This window comes from Carcharhinus amblyrhynchos, chromosome 21, assembly GCF_965287045.1.
Source record: "Carcharhinus amblyrhynchos chromosome 21, sCarAmb.v2.hapA, whole genome shotgun sequence".
Lineage (NCBI taxonomy): Eukaryota > Metazoa > Chordata > Chondrichthyes > Carcharhiniformes > Carcharhinidae > Carcharhinus > Carcharhinus amblyrhynchos.
The window spans coordinates 10,875,085-10,897,095 of NC_137344.1; the positions used below are offsets into that span (position 1 = coordinate 10,875,085).

At 41.0% G+C, this 22,011-nt stretch overlaps 1 protein-coding gene across 1 annotated transcript in view; it reads right to left on the minus strand.

Moving 5' to 3' along the window:
- rptor (regulatory associated protein of MTOR, complex 1) overlaps positions 1 to 22,011 on the minus strand; it is a 443,649-nt gene that overhangs the window by 145,622 nt on the left and 276,016 nt on the right. The window contains exons 14-19 of the mRNA XM_080209484.1: positions 19,948 to 20,022; positions 16,611 to 16,676; positions 14,787 to 14,978; positions 9,316 to 9,456; positions 4,585 to 4,711; positions 870 to 1,010 (exon numbers count right to left, since the gene is read on the minus strand). Of these exons, the coding sequence (XP_080065610.1) occupies positions 870 to 1,010; positions 4,585 to 4,711; positions 9,316 to 9,456; positions 14,787 to 14,978; positions 16,611 to 16,676; positions 19,948 to 20,022 (742 nt within the window). The remainder of the gene's footprint in view (positions 1 to 869; positions 1,011 to 4,584; positions 4,712 to 9,315; positions 9,457 to 14,786; positions 14,979 to 16,610; positions 16,677 to 19,947; positions 20,023 to 22,011) is intronic.

Below are 22,011 nucleotides of genomic sequence, written 5' to 3' on the forward strand. Positions count from 1 at the left end.
CAGTGATCAGGGATGTCATGATGGAGCCGACAGGCCACGTGAAACAGCACTGCAAGGAAGCAGCTGGTAATATGGATGACCATTATATCATTGTTACAGATAGAATGTGAATGCAGTTTAATCGTCATATTAATTCTCCAAATAATGAACAGGTACCCGAGTGTATACTTCAAATACATATATAAAAAAATTCCATTAACAAAGAAAATGGATTTACGGCATTAAAAAAGTAAAGGGTTTGAGTTACTGGTGAAAGTCCTGTCTAAAACAATTTATATGGGATTTGATTTTTGTGTACAAATCAAGTACACAGATATTTGATCCACTTTACAGTGGCATACAGAACAAATGATTCAGCTGTCAGTTTCTATTGAACCTATTATGGGTCTGATTCTCTCCAACATGCATGAAGTCGCATCCAAAGTTGCTGACAAGTTTCAAATCAAATAAAGAACCATTCAACGATTTAATGAAAGCTGTGTGGGTGCAAATTAGATCTGCACTGGCCAGTTTAGTTTGCCGAACCCTTTTGGAAGGCAAGATAATGATCCATATAAACTACTGCATTTGGGCATTGATCCATCCTTCTATTCTCTTCCAGATGTTAAACCAGATGTGGTGATTGCTGTGTCTAGGTGGTGGTGGTTGGGGGGGGGGGGGGGGGGGGGGGGGGTGGACAGATTCACAGTACTTTGTAATTCTTCAGTATTGCTTCTGGTGAGCTCTTATGTGAAAGTCAGCACAACACGCACTTACAAGCTACACAGTTAAAATTTACAGTAAATTAATTATGTAGGCTTAGGAAGCCAGTACCAGCCAATTATTATTGATACTAAAATCTATTTATCACAGGCTCCAGCCATACTCACTTTCTTCATTTAGATTTAGATTTTGAAGAGACTTATTCAAGTTCCGCACCGAAGTAGCCGCACGGATATTCCCATAGGAACTCACTGAACGGAGCCTTGGGGTTGCCGGCCCATCACGGACCGGAGTGAAATTTCCAGGCTCTGGAAGTGCAATAAGATATGTTAGTAGCGTACAGAGGTGATGGTTAAACATTGTTATTATACCTGTCCAATTTAGATTGCCCATCTGAAATACACAAATTCTTTGTGGTGGTGTGTATATGTGAGAGACAGAGTGAGAGAGAGAGAGTTTGTTTGGGGAGATGGCAGGGGGGGCTTGAGGAGGACATCTTCATGGTCCTGCTGACTGCCTGCTAATGCCACGAATCACCTGATGATGATTCAGTAATAGAATCATAGACTTCCTACAGTACAGAAAGAGGCCATTCGGCCCATCAAGTCTGTACCAAACACAATCCCACCCAGGCCCTATTCCCATAAACCTTACTTACTCTGCTAATCCCCCTGACACTAAGGGGGAATTAAGCATGACCAATCCACCTAACCTGCACATCTTTGGACTGTGGGAGAAAACCAGAGCACCCAGAGGAAACCCATGCTGACACGGGGATAATGTGCAAACTCCACGCAGTCACCTGAGGGTTGAACTGAACCTGGGTCCCTGGCACTGTGAGGCACCAGTGCTAACCACTGCGCCACTGTGCCACAATAGTTAGCATTGAATAGATATCAACAGAATCATAACCAAAGCGCCAATGATTTTAGGGGCCAAATGAAGAGAAAAAAATTGTTTAAGAAAACAATTAAATGGAAAAAATGCTGCAAAAAACCCCCAAAATTATGATTACAGATTTGTCGTTTTTTTTTCCCTTGTGGAATCCGGATCATGTGCACGGGAGCACAAAAGCACACTTTATCAAGTGCGATATAATCACTATAGCTGAAAAGGGTTAATCCCCAGCTGGTTATTGGAAAATTACATTCATCACCTGCAACTTTTCCAAACAAAAATGTGATTAGACTACACAGCAGCTGTTCAAGAAGGGTAGAGTGCCTTCTTATAGAACAGTTAAATTAAAATGTGGCAAAAAAAGAAAAATTCTATTTGGTATAATGGAGAGATTAAGATTTCCAGACTGTGTAGTTTAATAATTCAATCTATAAGGAATGTGAAACGTGCGCCAAACTCAACAATGAAGATTATTTAACTGGAAACGTATACTCGATGAAAATGCAAATTTCAATGTAATTTGCTGTTAAACCCACCCGAACCCCCAGAAGTGTACGTGTTAGCAACAGATCAGTGAATTCTTGTACATATTTTGAGAATACAAGATAATTATAGAATCTAGATTGACAGATATTTCAATTTAGTGAGCCCATTTTTTATTCTCTATTATAACAGCTGGAGTTCCTAATCCTAGAGATGAAATTTATTGTAGTATTGGTGAAAAATAAGCAATTTGATTCTATTTTGTTGCAGGCATATTAACACCTCAAGTCTGCTATTCGTCTCAGAAGACAGACAATTATAAAAGTCAATTTTGCTGATTCTGAAATGGTTATATCTAAATTTAAGAATTAACCTTGAAATTTCCACAACTTTTGTGGTATGGAACATTATTCAAGAGGCATCTGGAAATAGTACTTGGGGCAAATGGGATCGAAGGTTATGGGGAAAAAGCAGGATTAGGCTACTGAGTTGGACAATCAGCCATGATTGTAATGAATGAAAAAGCAGACTCGAAGGGCCAAATGGCCTCCTCCTGCTCCTATGTTTCCATATTAATACAATTCAGTTTTGATGTTCCATTTGGTATCCTGTTCCAGATGGGAAGATGCAACAGGATGGGAGCTTGCACATATACCAGAGTTGGTTATGTGGATTTAGTCCTGATCAATTAAAGCGAAGTGCAAAGAAGGCAACAATTCTTCCAGGTTTCTCTGCCAGAGGTCAGGGGGCTGGGAGTTCTGGGGAGCTTGTCATATGAAGAGCGATTGAGGACTCAGGGTCTGTACTCGCTGGAGTTCAGAAGGATGAGGGGGGGGATCCTATTGAAACTTACAGGATACTGCGAGGCCTGGATAGTGGACATGGAGAGGATGTTTCCACTAGTAGAAAAAACTAGAACTAGAGGGCATAACCTCAGGTTAAAGGGATGATCTGTTAAAACAGAAATGAGGAGGAATTTCTTTAGCCAGAGAGTGGTCAATCTGTGGAACTCTTTGCCGCAGAAGGCTGTGGAGGCCAAATCATTGAGTATCTTTAAGACAGAGATAGATAGGTTCTTGATTAATAAGGGAAAAGGCAGGAGAATGAGGATGAGAAAAAAAAAATCAGCCATGATTGAATGGCAGAGCAGACTCGATGGGCTGAGTAGCCTAATTCTGCTCCTTTGTCTTATGGCAACTGGAGTGCTTGATATCTAGAACTGAAAATGTTCCTCATGCCTATCAGAAAGAAATACATGAGAAACACTACAGGTTTTGATGTGTAGTCTTCGGTGCTAATCATGTAAAGTGATTCAGATAGAGGAAAATTAAACCTGCAAAGTGACTTCTGGAGGCAAGAAGAAACACGAGATTGGGCAACTATGAGAAAGATGCAAGGGATTACCACTGATGTCAGTTTTGAGAAGATTTTTGAAGTGGGGAGAAAGAAAGATAAGAGGGCCAAGGTATTTAGGGAGAGCATTCTAAATGTTGTGGTATAGATGGTGGCTGAAATAACTGAAAGCTCTGTGGCCAAAGCAAAAACAGAAAGGGAAAGCTGGAGGAGTGTGCATGGAATCGTCTTGATCTAAAGGCTGCAAGAGCAACACATAGACCAGAGAGTACAGGAAATCTCCAGTTATTATTGTCACACGTAGGCTTACATTAACACTGCAATGAAGTTACTGTGAAAAAACCCTAATCACCACACTCTGGTTCCTGTTCATGTACACAGAGAATTTAGCATGGCCAATGCACCTGAACTAATCAATGAATATTGTTCAGATTTTGTAGCAAATTCATTGTATGCCCCAATTGCTCTGTTAAGGGATTCTTGGCTTGACTGTAAATGAACCTTTTATTAGCTTGAGACTGTTCTTCCTATTCCATTGGTTAGACCAGGATTCCAGACCCACGTGTTTCATTGCTGAAGCACTTGGGTATTGTGATGGGAAAGTACAGAGCTGTCCTGGATGGGTTAGTTAAGATGGGTTCAATGGCATTGCTCAACTGTCTGAACAATTTCTGCTGCAGTAATTTGCTAATTTAACTTTTTAAGACAATTGGCTCAAGAAGGGTAAACATGGAGAGAGAAATCCCTTTCAATGGCAATCACTGTGAATATAGGATTGTGGCACTCAAGGACTTGAGTGTGAAATCTAGGCACTTAGCAGTAACAAGGTCATGAAACAGAATGATTATTGTAAAAAGAAACTGGCCACCCTCTCCCAGTCTAGTGTTACCTGGTCCAGCCCTACACTGATGACTCTTAATTGCCTTCTGATATGGTCCTGCAAGTCATTCAACTGTACCAGGGACGACCAATAAATGCCAGCCCCTCGCCAACAATTCAAAAGGCGAATTTAAAAAGAACCACTCAATGAAATAAAAACTTTTTTGGTAAGCTGCACACATTTCATTTCAGTGATGCATATATTCTTGGAAATAACTTGTAGATTATTTTGACTTTAAAATCAGAGAAGCGTTAACTGAATAAGTATACCTATCACACTAGCAGGAGAGGGAGAGGGAAGTGGGTAGTTCTTCTCTTCTTCCATGAACTGCAATGCCACAGTGCAGAAATTACTTTCGTACTGAATGACAAGATGACTGAACGCCACAACCAATTCCTGCCAATTAAAAAATAAATCTGTCAGTTGAATAAGATTAACCTTGGAATAATTTCAATAATCTAATGTGGATTTATGTCACTGACCAAAAATAAGTGACAGTTACAACTGAGAAAAAGAAAGTCACCAAGTGACATAAACCCAAATGAGAATGCATTACAAATATTGGAGATCCAGGAAACCAAAAGATTACAAATCATTTCCATCCTTCCGTTAACATCATTAAGCATCAAGGACATAATCGTCACTAGACAAAATCTGCCATCATATGATACACCACAGCATGCAAGTGAAATAAAGCAGTGTGCTCCACAAAATTAAATCTCAAAAACAAATATATAAAAACACACACCTTCTCTAAAGTGGAAATAAAATACTGGATAATGTCAGAACGAGAACAGATTAAAAGCTCATTTGAATGATGCAATCAAATTCTATTTTTGCACCCTTTTATTAACCTTTGCAAAACTAAGTTATGTAATTGAATGTTCTCCTGCTGCCCACATATTGATGAACAATTGCTGTTCATGTGTTTTTTTTTCCCAGTTGAAATTAACAGGAAAACTTTCAATTAAAAGCACAAGGCAAGAGGAGAACATGGCATAGTAAAGTAACAGATACTAATTTACTTTATATTGCAGCCAGGAGTGAATGGAAGGTCTCTCAGTTCAGAACATCTTTAAAATAGCCATCTGCTTTTATCTTAAAATTAGCGGATCCCCTGTGGTTTTTCTAGGATGGAAAGGTTCTTATCGTATTTCAAATCAATATATTGGCATTCGTTCTTTTGAAATATCATTTAGTCAGTGCTGTACAGTATGTTTTCCAGAGATCAGAACGATTTTTTCCATTTCCGCTGAAGACATTGATTCACATTGGAAAACAATACTACATACACTATTGGCCTTCTGGTTCACCATTCTGCTAGCCGAGGTTAGTAATAACAGTTAAGAGCCAATAGGTTATGGCTGGGGAAGGTGTTTTTGGAAATAACACAACAACCATGCATGTACTTTCCAAGTTTGGGGTCTTGACAAATCCATCAGGATGGGGAGTCTGGCAGAATTCCCTTCTTCAATAGTAGAGGGAAAACAACAAAACCTCTACCAATACCTTGGCTCAGATCAGTTAACTCAATAGGATTTGGAACCAAACCTGGCATTTTCTGATCTCTATTGCCCAAAATCAACTGGCTCATTTACCTTCTTCCAATAAAGACAAATTTATCTCTTCACTACCAACTCCTTCCCCACCAGAAAATCTCAAAGTGACTCTACAAGATAGACATATTAATCTCGATCTGGTTTCAGGTGACAATTTATAGGAAATGCAATCCTTAAGCTAAAAATGCTTCAACCACGTATTTGTCACAAAACTTCTGTGCTTCTCAAAGGCCAGTGATTAAATTTTAAAAAAAGTTTTTCGAAAACATTTGCTTTACTTTGCCATTAACTGTACACGTCGCGTAGCAATGAAACGCTGCATTTCACTATTTTTGCCAGATTGGTAATATGCTGAAATAAAAGTGGATGCTGGAAATCTGAAATCGAAACAGAAAATGCTGGATGAATTCAGGTCAGGCAGCGCCTGTGGAGAGGCAGTGAACTGGAAACGTAACTTCATTTCTCTCTCCAAAGATGCTGCCACAACTGCTGAATTTATCCAGCATTTCAATTTTTATTGTTGATAATATACTGATCTTGATAATACGCTGCTATACAAACCTGAGTTACAATGACTTCACCTCACTCATCAAATGAATTGTATATCATTTCATTACCATCTTGTGAATTTGTTTAAAACGTGCACTAACAATTCTACCACCAGTTTTCTAATCAGTCAATGGATTTTATGTGAAAGTCCAAACTGCAATGTGTACATTGAGTACAGATTCCATAATCCTGATCTTAAAAAGCCAAACCACTCAACCGTATAACATCTTTCACTACTTCTGTTCCTCCCTTCCCTTTTTCAATGAAAAGGGCAGCTTCTATAGGTAAACCTGGGCAATTTAACCCACTGACCATAAACTGTTGGAGGGTGTATTGCAGCGAATGCCACCAATTGGATTTTTACCTCATTCTACAGATCACATTATTTTTGCACCACAATTTGCTGGAGATGTGAATTGATCACAGTGCAGCAACATCAACGGGCTATCTGAAACCTTGTGAATGTTGGGAACCTGTGATCTATCTCCCCTCCAATGAAATTTAAGGATAGACAAAGAAACAGAGCGAGCAAAGGAGGTGAAATAAGGTGGGGGGGGGGGGAGTGGCTTGAGAGAGAAATAAAAACAAAGGAAAAGAAAGAAAAAGATCACAATTAATAACGCTTTTAGGAACAATTTGCTACCTACAGAAATGTATTCCAATTTTACTCCTCCCTTTCTGGGCCTTCAAGGTCAAGTATCATGTTAGGAAAATTAATCAGTTCATTAAAAGAATACTTATGATGCCAATTACTGGCCTCAAATTGCTATAGCGTGATTATCTTTTATCAATGCAGCAAATTTATCAAAGATCTTATGGATCCAACATGCACTGTGATACTAATTTTATGGATTTGTCAAAACCAATTTCCAGCAATATGTGGTGCATCGATGCACTAACAATTGTAGGTGCCACGAATTTGCCATTGCTTTTCCAGCAATTTATAGACCAGTGTGTTCAGTATATGCTGCAGTTCCAGTTACTGCACAACACACAGGATTCCATTCTGCCTCAGACACTTCCATAGAAACATAGAAGATAGGAGAAGGAGGAGGCCATTTGGCCCTTAAAGCCTGCTCTGCCATTAAAATCATGGCTGATCATCCAACTCAATAGCCTGATCCTGCTTTTTCCCCATAACCTTTGATCCCATTTGCCCCAAGTGCCATCTCCAGCTGCCTCTTGAATGCATTCAATGTTTTGGCATCAAGTACTTCTTCTGATAATGGATTCCACAGGCTCACCACTCTTTAGGTAAAGAAATGTCTCCTCACCTCCGTCCTAAATGGTCTACCCCAAATCCTCAGACTGTGACCCCCTGGTTCTGGACTCTCCATCATCAGGAACATCCTCCCTGCATCTAACCTGTCTAGACTTGTTAGAATTTTATAAGTCTCTATGAGATCCTCCTCATTTGTCTGAACTCCAATGAAAACAATCCTAACCTAGTCAATCTCTCCTCATACATTAGTCCCACCATCCCAGGAATCAACCTTACTGCATTCTTTCAAGAGCAAAAACATCTTTCCTCAGAAAAGGAGACTAAAACTGCAGACAATACTCTAGCTGTGGCCTCACCAAGGCCCTGTATAATTGCAACAACACATCGCTGCTCCTATACTTGAAACCTCTTGCAATGAAGGCCAACATACCATTTGCCTTCTTTACCGCCTGCTGCACCTACATGCTTACCTTCAGTGACTGGTGCACAAGGCCACCCAGGTCCCGCAGCACACTCCGCTCTCCCAATTTACAGCCATTCAGGTAGTAATCTGCCTTCTTGTTTTTGCTTCCAAAGTGAATAACCTCACACTTATTCAAATTATATGGCATCTGCCATTGATTAGCCCACTCACCCAAAAGCAGATTAAAACCCATCAGGTTCACTAAGGTTCTTCAGGGAAGGAAATCTGCCATTCTTACCCAGTACTTGTGACTCCAGAGCCACTGTAATGTGTTTAACTCCAAGGGCAACTAGGGATGGGCAATAAATGCTGGCCGGCCAGCCAGCAATGTCCCATGAATTAATAAAAAAAAGCCTGGTAATCATCTTAGCTTTGTTAAATAAGCTTAAGCTGCTTCTATTCTCAACACACCAAGGGAGGTGATGGCCTAGTGGTATTATCGCTGGACTATTAATCCAGAAACTCAGTTGATGTTCTGGGGACCCGGGTCCGAATCCCACCATGGTAGATGGTGGAATTTGAGTTTTTAAAAAATCTGTAATTAAGATTCTACTGATGACCATGAAACTATTGTTGGTTGTCGGAAAAACTCATCTGGTTCACTAATGCCCTTTAGAGAAGGGCATCTGCCATCGTCAGCTGGTCTGGCCTACATGCTCCAGAGTCACAGCAATGTGGTTGCCTCTCAACTGTCCTCGGGCAACTGGGGATGGGCAATAAATGCTGTGATGTAGAGATGCCGGTGTTGGACTGGGGTAACTACAGGCAGAAGTCTAACATCACCAGGTTAAAGTCCGACAGGTTGATTTGGTAGCACGAGCTTTCAGAGTCTTGCTTCTTCTTCAGATGACTCACCTGAAGAAGGAGCAAGACTCCGAAAGCTCATGCGACCAAATAAATATGTTGGACTTCAACCTGGTGTTGTGAGACATCTTACAATAAATGCTGGCCAACCAGCAACATCCATGTCCCACGAATGAAAAACAAACTCCTGAAAAATTGAACAACTGTAGAGTTTGCGCATAGGGTGGTGCCAGTGGGAGGCTCTTAAGTGTACCTGCAACAATAAATCAAAATACCTCAAGATTCTGAAGCAATCCTCCTTGGTCTCAAACTTAAAAAGGCAAAGGGAGTGATTTTTAGTAGAACATTATTTTATCCAGTAACACAATGATGATAGACAAAATCAAAGGTAATGGACACCCACCTTCCTAACAACAGGACTTCCATCATTTATTAGCTGGGCTAGCATCATTGCTACATTGTGATCAATAGTTGTGGAATGGTCCGTTCTCTCTGCTGAGTTACCAACGAATGTGCCCAAGGCAAAGACAGCAGAGCAGCGCACCTGCAGTTAAAAAAGTTTATTTAACATTCTTAGAAGGAAAAAACTTGCAATTTTAGAATCAACTTTTTTATATCAAATTTGCCAATAAAACGGTTTATAAAAAAGTATTTTTTGTTTTGCTAGTGACCTGAGCAATTTCTAACTGTTTAACATTGCTGTACCCAAAACATCTACATATTCCAGAATTTAAACATCAAAGGCAGGGAACATTTAAATCCATCAACACACAGAAGAATCAATAAAACAAAAGCTAATCAGCTTTTAAATCCATGTTTATATAAAACTTTAATAACAGAACATAATTCTGTAATATACATTATTATTCACAGGACAATTCTTTTTTCACTGACTAGGCCAGCATTTATTGTCCATTCCTAATTTCCCTTGAGAAGGTGGTGGTGAGCTGTCTTCTTGAACGACTGCAGTCCTTGTCTTATGGGAATACCCACATGCTATTACAAAGGGGATTTTAGGACTTCTGTTCAGTGACAATGAAGGACGGCAATATACTTCCAAGTCAGGGCAGTGTGTGGCTTGTGCGGGAAACCCTCGTCTGACAACCAACTGGTGGGGGATGGTGGTGTAACTTGTGGAGAATTCCACAGAATTCCGATTGGGTGACATTACCACTTGCTTTTCGAGTGGTGTGTTTTCTGACCACAGTTAGTCTTCTGGGTTGCAGGGACTGTGCATTTACTGAGAATATTATAGCATAAGATATATTTTGGATATATTTCTGCCTCCTTAAAATCTGTGCACATTTGAGAAAAACATAAGAACATCGGAAATAGGAGCAGGATTAGGCCATCTAGCCCTTCAAGCCTGCTCCGCCATTCAGTAAGATCATGGCTGATCTTAGCTCCACTTACCTGCCCGTTCCCCATAACCCTTAATTCTCTTATTGGTTAAGAATCTATCTGTGACTTAAACACATTTAATGAGGTAGCCTCTACTGCTTCATTGGGCAGAGAATTCCAAAGATCCTCCTCAACGCTGTTCTAAATTGACTCCCCTGTAATTTGAGGCTATGCCCCCTAGTTCTTGTTTCCATTGTAAGTGGAAATAACCTTGTTGCTTCTACCCTGTCTAGCCCCTTCATTATCTTATACGTCTCCATAAGATCTCCCCTCAACCTTCTAAACTCCAATGAGGCCCAGTCTATTCAATTTCTCCTCATAAGCTAACCCCTCATCTCTGGAATCAACCTGGTGAACCTTCTCTGCACCCCCTCCAAAGCTAATATATCCTTTCTTAAATAAGGGGACCAAAATTGTACACAGTACTCTAGGAACGGCCTCACCAGTACCTTGTACAGTTGCAACTCAACCTCCCTGCTTTTATACTCCATTCCCCTCGCGATAAATGCCAACATTCCATTTGCCTTCTTGATCACCTGCTGCACCTGCAAACTGAGCTTTTGTGATTCATGCACAAGGACCCCCAGGTCCCTCTGCACAGTAGCATGTTGTAATTTTTCACTGTTTAAATAATAATCCATTTTACTATTATTCCTTCCAAAGTGATAACCTCACACTTACCAATGTTATACTCCATCTGCCAGATCCTTGCCCACTCACTTAGCCTATCTAAATCTCTCTGCAGACTTTGTGTCCTCCACGCAATTTGCTTTCCCACTCATGTTTGTGTCATCTGAAAACTTTGCTACCCTACACTTGGTCCCCTCCTCCAGATCGTCTATGGATATGGTAAATAGTTGAGGCCCAGCACCGATCTCTGTGGCACACCACTCGTCACTGATTGCCAACCGGGAGTGAAGGAACATTGCATTCTAGTCAAACTATTCATATTGTTTTTGTTGTTAAAAGCTAACGGGTTGTCCTGTGACTTGCTCATCCACTTTTTCCTCCCAAAAAGTAAAAGTTGCAGTCTTTTTAGCCAGCATCCCATTCAGGGACCTTCCCATTGAGTAATATCATCAACTGGGATCATAACAGTATCATATGCGCAGACACGAGGAGCTGAACAGCCCCATTTAGGATAGTACAATGGCACTTTGATTAGCACTGCTGCCTCACAGCTCCAGGGACCAAGACTGCACATTCTCTCTGTCTGTGTGGGCTTCCTCCAGGTGGTCCAGTTTCCCCTCACAGTCCAAAGACTTGCTGGTTAGATACATTGGCCATGCTAAATTCCCCTCATTGTACCCAAACAGGCATCGGAGTGTAGCGACTAGGGGAATTTCACAGTAACTTCATTGCAGTTTTGATGCAAGCCTAGTTGTGACTAATAAATAAACTTTAACTTTTCAGTGGTGTGCTATTCTATCAGTGAGTAGCCTTATACTGGACAGAGTTTGATTTCATGGCAAACAGGTGGCAAGTTCAAAGAGTTTAAATATTTTTGTCTAAAATTTGGGAGTTGATTTTTACAAAGACAGTGACTATTACTCGAGTATATATAGGGGGCACAGCCTCAAGATAAAGGGGGGGCGGTTTAGAACAGAGTTGAGGAGGAACTTCTTCGCTCAAAGGGTGGTGAATCTCTGGAATTCTCTGCCCGTTGAAGTGGTGGAGGCTACCTCGCTAAATATTTTTAAGACGCGGGTTGATGGGTTTTTGATAAGAAAGGGGATTAAGGGTTATGGGGAGAGGGCGGGAATGTGGAACTGAGCCACGACAGGTCAGCCATGATCTTACTGAATGGCGGGGCAGGCTCGAAGGGCTAGATGGCCTACTCCTGCTCCTATTTCTTATGTTCTTATGTTCTTATATATAGTTTTCAAAAATAAAATAATTTCAGCCTTTTTTCTGGTGAAAAAATATATATTTATAGAATAAAAGTGTGAGCATTGGTTCATCAACAGCAACTTAACCCGTGAGTCAGATTTATGCTGACATTTCCAACGCTGTATGGAAGGCACGTTACATTGCCGTGGGTGTCATCTTTTGGTAAGAAACTGGACCTCAGCCCTGTAAAATATCCTATAGCAAAGAGGAACCTGCAAGTTCTGCCAGTATCCTAACCAACATTCACCCCTCAACCAACATCAACGCAAATCACAGAAACGTAGAAATTCGGTGCAGAACTAGGCCATTTGGCCCTCTGAGCCTGCACCACCATTCCACATGATCATGCACTTTCAGTATCTATTCCCATTTTCCTTCCATACCCCTTGATCCCTTTAGTCACAGAGCCACATCCAGCTCCCACTTAATCATATCTAATGAACTCGCCTCAACAACTTTCTGTGGTAGAGAATTCCACAGGTTCACAACTCCCTGAGTGAAGAAGTTCTTCCTCATCTCAGTCTTGAATGGCTTACTCTTTATTCTTAAGCCTGTGTCCCCTAGTTCTGGACTTCCTCAACATCGGGAACATTCTTCCCGCATTTAGCTTGTCCAGTCCTGTCAGGTTTTATATGTTTCTATGAGATCCCCTCTCATTCTTCTAAATTCCAGCGAGTACAAGCCCAGTCGATCCAGTCTCTTTTCCTACGTCAGTCCTGCCATTCCAGGAATCAGTTTGGTGAACATTCACTGGACTCCCTCAATAGCAAGAATGTCCTTCCTCAGGCTAGGTGACCAAAACTGCACACAATACTCAAGGCCTGGCCTCATCAAGACCCTGTATAACTGCAGTAAGACATCTTTATTCCTATAGTCAAATCCTCTTGCTATGAAGGCCAGCATGTCATTAGTTTTCCTCACCACCTGCATGCCAACTGATAAAGGTTTACTTTCGTTCCTCCTTTATGCCAAACCCTCTGTCCTCTGGAAGGATATTTGTGTTCAACTAGTCACTTGCTTTATTGCTGCTTATGGGATCTTGCCATGCACAGTTAGCTGTTGTGACGCTCTACAACAGTAAATACACTTTAAAAGTACTTTGTTAGCTCTGAAGCCCTGAAGATCACAAAAGTTACCACGTAAACATAAGTTAATTCCTTCTTACCACCATTGGAATTTACGATTCACTTCAGTATCCCCAAGGACCAAAGAAACCTTATTATTTATGATCTTTCAATGACCCTTTCCGGACAGTTAACTTGTGTGCATGGGATTGTATTGGCTGTGATCCCACCAAGAGATGAAACATCCTGACAATATTCAAAACATTCACAAATAACAATAAAGGATATCTGCCACCTGTGGAAACTGTGGCCCATCATGAATGAATAGCCGAGACAGGGGGAAGAAAAGCTTCAAAATGCATTATTCTGCCTCAGAAAATTGGTGACATATCAAACATCTGGTGCCTTAGTCCCTCATTTAATTTTATTACAGAAGAAAGCATTGGCTGACGTCACTGATTCACCATGACACAGTTTTGGGGCAGAAATTGCAGAATACATTAGTGTCTTAATGAAAAGCCCAGTTGTTAAACTGTCAAAAGACAGTAAATTTTTATTCGGCGCATCCTTGGGGGATTTCCCCTGGGATTATGTTATGCCGTGAATCAGCAGCAGCTGCTTCTGTTGCTACAGAACACACAATGCACTGAAGGACGTGATATTTCACAGGTACTGACTTCCCACTTTGGGTCTAATATGATGCAGGCAAAAGAAAAGGCTTGCATCTCGTTTGACTGCGGCAGGTAACAGATTTGATAACAGTTAAATAGTTACGTGTTATCAGCTACACAAAGGCTTCATTTCACAACTGTCAGCACGCTGCACGCTGAAAAATCGCAGTCATAGGTACAAAGGTTATCAGGATAAACATGAATTGATTCATGTCAGGCTCACTGTGAATGCAGTCACACAAGAGAAAAGAAATTAAAAATTCAGCAAAGGTTATCTTTCTGAGCAAATAAGTAATAAATAACTGCCGAGTTGTATTCGCTGCCAAGTGGTCCCAACCATGCAACTGTCTCTTCAAATTTTGGTGTAGAACAAAGTGGAACCATATGCACATCTAACAACACGCCAATTGGGTTGAAAATTGGGATGAGAAGGAATTTCTTCAGCCAGAGGGTGAATCTGTGGAACTCATTGCCACAGAGGACAATGGAGGCCAGGTCTGTGAGTATCTTTAGGACAGAGATAGGTAGGTTCTTGATCAATAAGGGAGATTAAGGGTTTCGGGGAGAAGGCAGGAGAATGGGGATGAGAATCATATCAGCCATGATTGAATGGTGGAGCAGACTCGATGGGCTGAATGGCCTAATTCTGCTCCTATGGTCTAAATGATTTGCCACACTTACCCCAAATTTGGATACAATGAAATAAATTATTATAAGGGCTGGCAACAAGATGTAACCAAAAACAGTACAAGTTATAAGGATCTGGGCACAAGTGTCCCACTTGTTCCAATTTCTCTTTTTATTATGAATCCAACAGGTCAAGAAGCGACAGGTCTAGGGCAGTTTACCTCAGGTATAGGATCAGAGAGAAGACTGTACAATTTCTCATGCGCGATGTCTCTTACACCACACCAGCGAGCAGCATCGAAGTTCTGCCAGATGCGCCCCAAGCAAATAGCCACCCACTGTCGTAGTAAAGGATGGGGGTCATTTAGCTGCTCCAAGCAGATTGCTATCAGATTTCCCTGTAAACAGGCTTCCTACAGCAGAAAATGGAAAAAATACACTGAAATGATTATCCCTAAAACATTGCATGCTCTTTGATAATGGTCACATGAACTTTGTTCACATAGGAGCTTTTCATTTAGAAATCTCAAACTTATGGCTAAAGACCAATAAAACTAAATAATGTATTGATAGGACTGCTGAGACATAGCAAACCAAGAGCTGATCCCCAAGTTTTGTGCTGTCAATATAACTCTGTGCCAGTTGACTTCTGAAGATATTAAATTACTTGAAACACTGGCATGGTGTCACAGTGCTTAGCACTGCTGCCTCAAAGTGCCAGGGACCTGGGTTTGATTCCTGGCTTGGGTCACTGTCGGTGTGGGTTTCCTCCGGTTCCCCCCCACCACTCTGTGTCCGTGTGAGAGTTTCCTCTGGTTTCCTCCCACAGTCTAAAGAAAAGCTGGTTAGATGTACTGGCCGTGCTAAATTCTCCCTCAGTGTACCCAAACTGGCGCCAGAGTGTGGCAACTAGGGGATTTTCACAGTAACTTCATTGCAGTGTTACTGTAAGCCAACTTGTGACACTAATAAATAAACTTCACATCAAGTAAAAATGCACATTTTTCTTATTCATCTACCATTATATTTCAATGTTAATTTTCCAAAGTCATTAAAACAGAAGCTCAGGAATCACTATCGAAATGAAAGATAACTGACAAACTATCTGGGCAAAATGACTGATACCGGCTTCATTCAACACAGGCCCAGAAGGGTTACGTTGATTGGCCATGCTAAATTACCAAGTATCCTGGGATGCATAGGTTAGAGGGATTAGTGTCGATGCAGCCTCAATGGGACAAATGTCCTCCTTCTGGAGGAAGCTGTAGAGTTTCTATGATTTCTATGAAAAGCTCTGGGAGGTGAAGAGGAACTGGGAACCAGATTCTTCAGGCTGTGCTCTGGCTATTTGTTCCAAACTATGGCAGCTTGCACATGTGGATGAAGTATTCCTGCTTGCACGTTAGTAATAAAGTCACTCAATGATAGTTCCTGGGAGAAGACTGATAAAAATCCAATAGATGGATAAATCAAGGACAAATTTTGAAATTGAAGGAAGAAGCATGCGATAGTTTCTAGGAGTGGCTCAACTATAGATTTAGTGGATCCATGAAATGGTAGATACTATGAGACACATTTAGTACAAATTCTACCTTGATGCATACAGAGGACAGGATATGTATGAAGTGGGGATAAAGAGGATTGCAATCAAAGGTCAAAATATTAATAGACAGGATGCCATCATGCTATGGAAAGGGTGAAAGAAGATATAGCAGTTAAAGGTAGGAGTAAAATGATGTTTTTAATGTGCTTGCGATGAATTTTATTTGAGGGATTTTTTGACAGGTTAGTGAGAAGCTGTTAAGAATTCCATATTTCGTTCCTTCTAAAAAAAATTACATAATTTGACAGAGGGGAAGATAAAAAAGTGGAAGAAATCTTTTTCCCCAAAATAATTGTAATAACTAAGGTAGCAAAAGTAGATCACCAATTGAAAAGAAAAACACTTGGCTAATTTTGGCATTGGTTAACGACCACTGTGATTTATATTTAATCAATACATAAAATGTCACATGTAGCAGATAGAAGTATTAAATGCAGCTTACCTGCCCTGTATTATAGCTATTAACAATGACAGCTAAAATAAAACCTGCCATTGTTCGGTGTTCAGCCTGGACAAAACAAAAGCCTCAAATTAGCACAGGTATGTAAAACAACAAGTGAAATTCAGTACAGCATGCGCAAGCTTATGTAAGAACATTGTGTAAGAGGAGCAGACTATCTGGAGCTTTTGAGGCTGCTCTGCCATTCATTGCTGATCAAGACAAATCCTCCATCTCAGCTCCGTTTCCTGAACTATCCCCATATTCTTTAATTCTCTCAGTGTCCTACTGATCTCTGTCTTGAATACAACATGGGCAGCACAGTGGTATAGTGGTTAGCATTGCTGCCTCACAGCACCAGGGACCCAGATTCGATTCCTGGCTTGGGTCGCTGTCTGTGTGAAGTTTGCACATTCTCCCGTGTCTGCATGGATTTCCTCCGGGTGCTCCGGTTTCCTTCCACAATCCAAAGATGTCCAGGTTGGGTGGATGGGCCATGCTAAATTGTCTCTTAGCATCAAGGCCACTAGCCCAGGGTAAGGGCATGGGGTTATGGGAGTAGGGCGTGGGTGGGATTGTGGTTGGTGCAAACTTGATGGGCCGAATGGTTGTCTTCTGCACTTTAGGATTTTATGATTCTTTGACCGAGCATCCACAACTTTCTGGGATAGATTTATGACCCTTTGAGGGAAGAAATTTCTCTTGTCTTCAGTCCTAAATGTCAATTACTTATTCCACATAAGAACTAGGAGAGGAGTAGGCCATCTGGCCCCTCGAGCCTAATTTGCTATTCAATAAGATCATAGCTAATCTTTTCATGGACTCAGCCTCATGTGCCCGTCCACTCGCCATAACAAATTATTCTAAGGCAAGACTCCTTGTTTTAGACTCGCCCAGCCAGGGAAAACATCCTCCCAGCATCTGTCTACAAAATCACTTTTCCCGCTATTATGTTTTAAATCATATTTCTGCCTTCCATTTTAAAACACTATGCTTGTATTTATAAAGGAGACTGCTTATGCAAGTCTGTCATGCGGCAATTACAACAACTGCAAGATGCAGCACTCTATCACCTCAGTAGCATCAACCAACTCTGCTTCCTAAATTGGCATAGATTCTGCTGTTTAACTATTAATAAGATTACGCACATCTATCTCAGCTTAATTATAGCACACTCATCTCTGTGACGCTATGGGTTGTGCCAAAATATAAGCTCTGGACAGGAGAGGCCATTCAGCTCTTCAAACATGTTCTGTCACTCAATTAAACCATGACTGATGTGTGTCTCAACTTCATTTATCTGCCTCCGCTCTACATCCCTTGGTACGAAAAAAAATCTATAAATCTCAGCGTTTAAAAAATTGTCTCAGCATCCACTGTTTTTTGGGAAATTCCAGATTTCCATCACCTTACATGTTTTAAAAAAAGCTTCCTGATTTTTCTCTCAAGTGGCATAGCTCTAATTCATAGAATCCTACAGTGCAGAAGACCATTCGACCCATCTTGTATGCACCGACCACAATCCCACCAAGGCCCTATCTCCATAATCCCATGCATTTTCCCTAGCTAATCTCCTGACACTAAGAGGCAATTTAGCATGGCCAATCCATCTAATCTGCACATCTTTGGACCATGGGAGGAAACTGAAGCACCTGGATGAAACCCACACAGACATGGGGAGAATGTGCAAACTCCACACAGACAGTGACCCAGGCCAGAAATTGAACCCGAATCCCTGGCGCTGTGAGGCAGCTGTGCTAACCACTATGTCACTGTGCAGAGCGTGCCTCCTTGGGCCCTTCTGTATCAACCCTATTCAATTGCTTTGGCATTTGCAAACACCCTGATAGCATCTCCCTCTTAACCTTCAATTCAACAGAATTCAAATCAAATTGATGCAGCCTATTCTCATAATTTAACCCTCTAACCAGCATGTTCATCACTTTGGTGCATATGATTTTTATATGTGGATATCCAAATCCTTTTGCTTCTTTCCAGCCCCTAATCTCTCATCATTAAGATAACTTACGCATTGATTTTTCTCACACCCAATGTGGACGACCTCTCACTTTTGTCCAAATTCCATCCCAAAAACTTGAGCACACAATCTAGACTGACATCCCAATGCAGTGATGAGTGAGTGCTGCACTGTTAGAGCGACCAGCTTTTGGAAGAAACCTGCTCCAGGATCAGCCACGCAATAACCCACAGAACCCATGACTAGTAATGCAGAGTTCCTTAGGTGGACAATCATACTTGTTAGCTAGTGGTCACTGAAGATGAAACCGAGGCCTACTCTACCCACTGAAGTAAATGTAGAGGATCCTAATGGCAGAACTGAAAATCATGATGTGGAGATGCCGGCGTTGGACTGGGTAAACATAGTAAGAATCTCACAACACCAGGTTAAAGTCCAACCAGTTTATTTGATAGTAAACCCATAAGCTTTCGGGGTTTGCCCCTTCGTCAGGCAAGTGGAGAGTTCTGGTCTCAGACAGAGCATATAACAGCGCACACAGTTTACAGGTTACTGATTAGAATGCGAATCTTTACAGCTGTAAAGACCCCAAAAGCTTGTGGGTTTACTATCAAATAAACTGGTTGGACTTTAACCAGAACTGAAAATCAGCAGGGATTTCTTCTAGTGTCCTTTTCATCCTTTATCCTTCAATCCAAACCATCTGGTTATTTCTCTTACTGTTGTTTATTAGACTTGTTTTGCACAATTTGGCTACCACTTGCACTTACATAACTGACTACATTTCAAAAGTAACCATTGGCTGTGAAGACCTTTAGGACAACCATGATGCAATGGAAGGTGCTACATAAATGCTAGTTCTTTGTTATTTACAACTAGTTGTTTTTAACTACTTCTGATTTATTTATAACTATTCAAATACACATTTGACTGCTAATTTACACACATGGTTTTTTTGAGCAGATAACAATTCCTTTGACCCCTTTGATGCTTTGGGCATCAGGCTATACATTTAGCCTGACGCATATTGTGCAACAATACACAATACCTGCAAACTTAAGTGGAAAGCTTCAAATTGCCAATTCTCTCCAGAAATTATGGCATCATGACCCTTTCCATAGTATGCAGATACAATTTTGTCTTTTAAAAAGCATTTTAGACAAGTTACGTGGGGAAGAGGGGTATGGAGGGATATGGGCCAAACGTGGGCAACCGGGACCAATTAAATGTAAAAAAAGGGTGGCATGGACAAGTTGGGCTGAAGGGCCTGTTTCCATGCTGTAAACCTCTACAACGCTATCTGAAGCTCAAATTAGAAAAAAAAAGACAAGTGTTGCTTTCAAATATACAGAAGGGACTCACCGGCATATATGGGTCTGCCAGAACCGAAAGGAAGTATTTGTGGCCGTTGTCTTTCACCAAGTCAGCCTGGCAAGACTGAAAAATAAAAAGATAGTAAGTTGCATTATTAGGTCTACGCACAAACCAATCCTTGCTTGATAAAGATATTGTTTAGTTATAACTGTAAGTAGTTATCGAGATCTCCCTAATGGGAGAGCCACACACAGGCTATTTAACAGCCTTCTACCCAAGTGAAAAACCGCCTCCCATAAATGTTGGGAGAGAATTGAGGGAGAGAACAAAGAAAATTACAGCACAGGAACAGGCTCTTCTGCCCTCCAAACCTGCACTGAACCTGCTGCCCGACTGAACTAAAACCTCGTACCCTTCCAGGGTCCATATCCCTTTATTCCCATCCAATTCATGTATTTGTCCAGATGCCCTTTAGAAGCATATCTGCTTCCACTACCTCCCCCAGCAGTAAGTTCCAGGTACCCATCAACCTCTGTGTAAAAAAAAACATGCCTCGTACACCTCCTTTAAACCTTGCCCTTCACACCTTAAACCTATGCCCCCTAGTAACTGACTCTTCTATCCTGGGGAAAAAGCTTCTGACTATCCTCTCTGTCCATGCCCCTCATTATCATCAGGAGAGAGAGAGAGACAGAAATTCATCTCTCTCTATTTTGGAAGGCTATTTAGTACTCGTGATTTGTTTATTATAACTGTTACCAATGCTACTTAAGTCATTGGATGCTCGTCATAAATTCCCTGGTGACTGTGAATAACCTATTTGGTTAACTGTAATAAAATAACCAGTGAAAGAACAATTATGTTTCATGAAGTTATAAGGAACATCGGGTAATATTTATCTTGACAATAACTCCAAACTAATTATGATTATTTCTTCAGAATTCTAGGTTATTCACTTACAGCTATTCAGCACTGAAATATAACAAGCTCAAGTCACAGTCAAAATGGGCACAGTGAATACCGCAATTCATTTAAACTACAATGTTGAATTTTTATGTGATTAAAGGTGCTGAATCAGAAAAATCACTTTGAACTCCCTGTGGATCCCCACATCATTGGATGTACATTTTTCATGTTCTTCAACTTCATTACTTATTTAACAAAAAGTAGCACAAAATGTTTAAAATATGAAGCTGACTAACAGAGATGCAAGAGCCTTTTTAATTTGCAACGGTTCATATTATTGTACATCAAAAAGGCTAACAAAACCAGAGGGCACAAACCATAATGCAGGATACAGCTGAACATATCCCTAGTGTTTTTTTATTTTTCCTTACCATTTAAGCAAATAACTATATTAATTCACGTTTATAGATAAATTAACTTGCACAGTGACTCTGATTGTCCCCACTACATTAGTTAATTTGTTAGTGTCACAAGTAGGCTTACATTAATACCGCAATGAAGTCACTGTGACAATCCCCTAGTCGCCACATTCTGGTGCCTGTTCAGGTACACTGAGGGAGAATTTGGCATGACTAATGCCCTTAAACCAGTACATCTTTCAGAGAGTGGGATAGCTTGATCTTGGGATCCGGACATAGCTTGGCACAACATCCGAGGGCTGAAGGGCCTGTGCTGTTCTATGTACCCAGAGGAAACCCACGCAGACAAGGGGAGAACGTGCAAACTCTGCACAGACAGTGACCTAAGCTGGGAACTGAACCCAGGTCCATGGCGCTGTGAGTCAGCAAAGCTAACCACTTGCCACCATGCTGCCTGAGGCCAGAATTAGAGGAGCACAAAGACCTTGGGAGGGTGGTGGGAATGGACAAGATCATGGAGAAAGGGACAGGCAAACACCAAGGACTGATTTGAAAACAAAGATGAAAATTTTAAAATCACTATGTTGTCTGGCAGGGAGTCAATGCAGGTCAGCGAGCCCAGAAGCAATAGGGGAACAAGGTCAGCTGCAAGCCAAGACACAGGCAACAAGAGTTTTGGATAATCTCAAGCGTAGGGAATGTGGCATAAAGGAGACCAGTTAGGAATGGACTGGAATATTCAAAAGTAACAAAACAAGTTTTGATGAGGGCTTTGCAGTAAATGAGC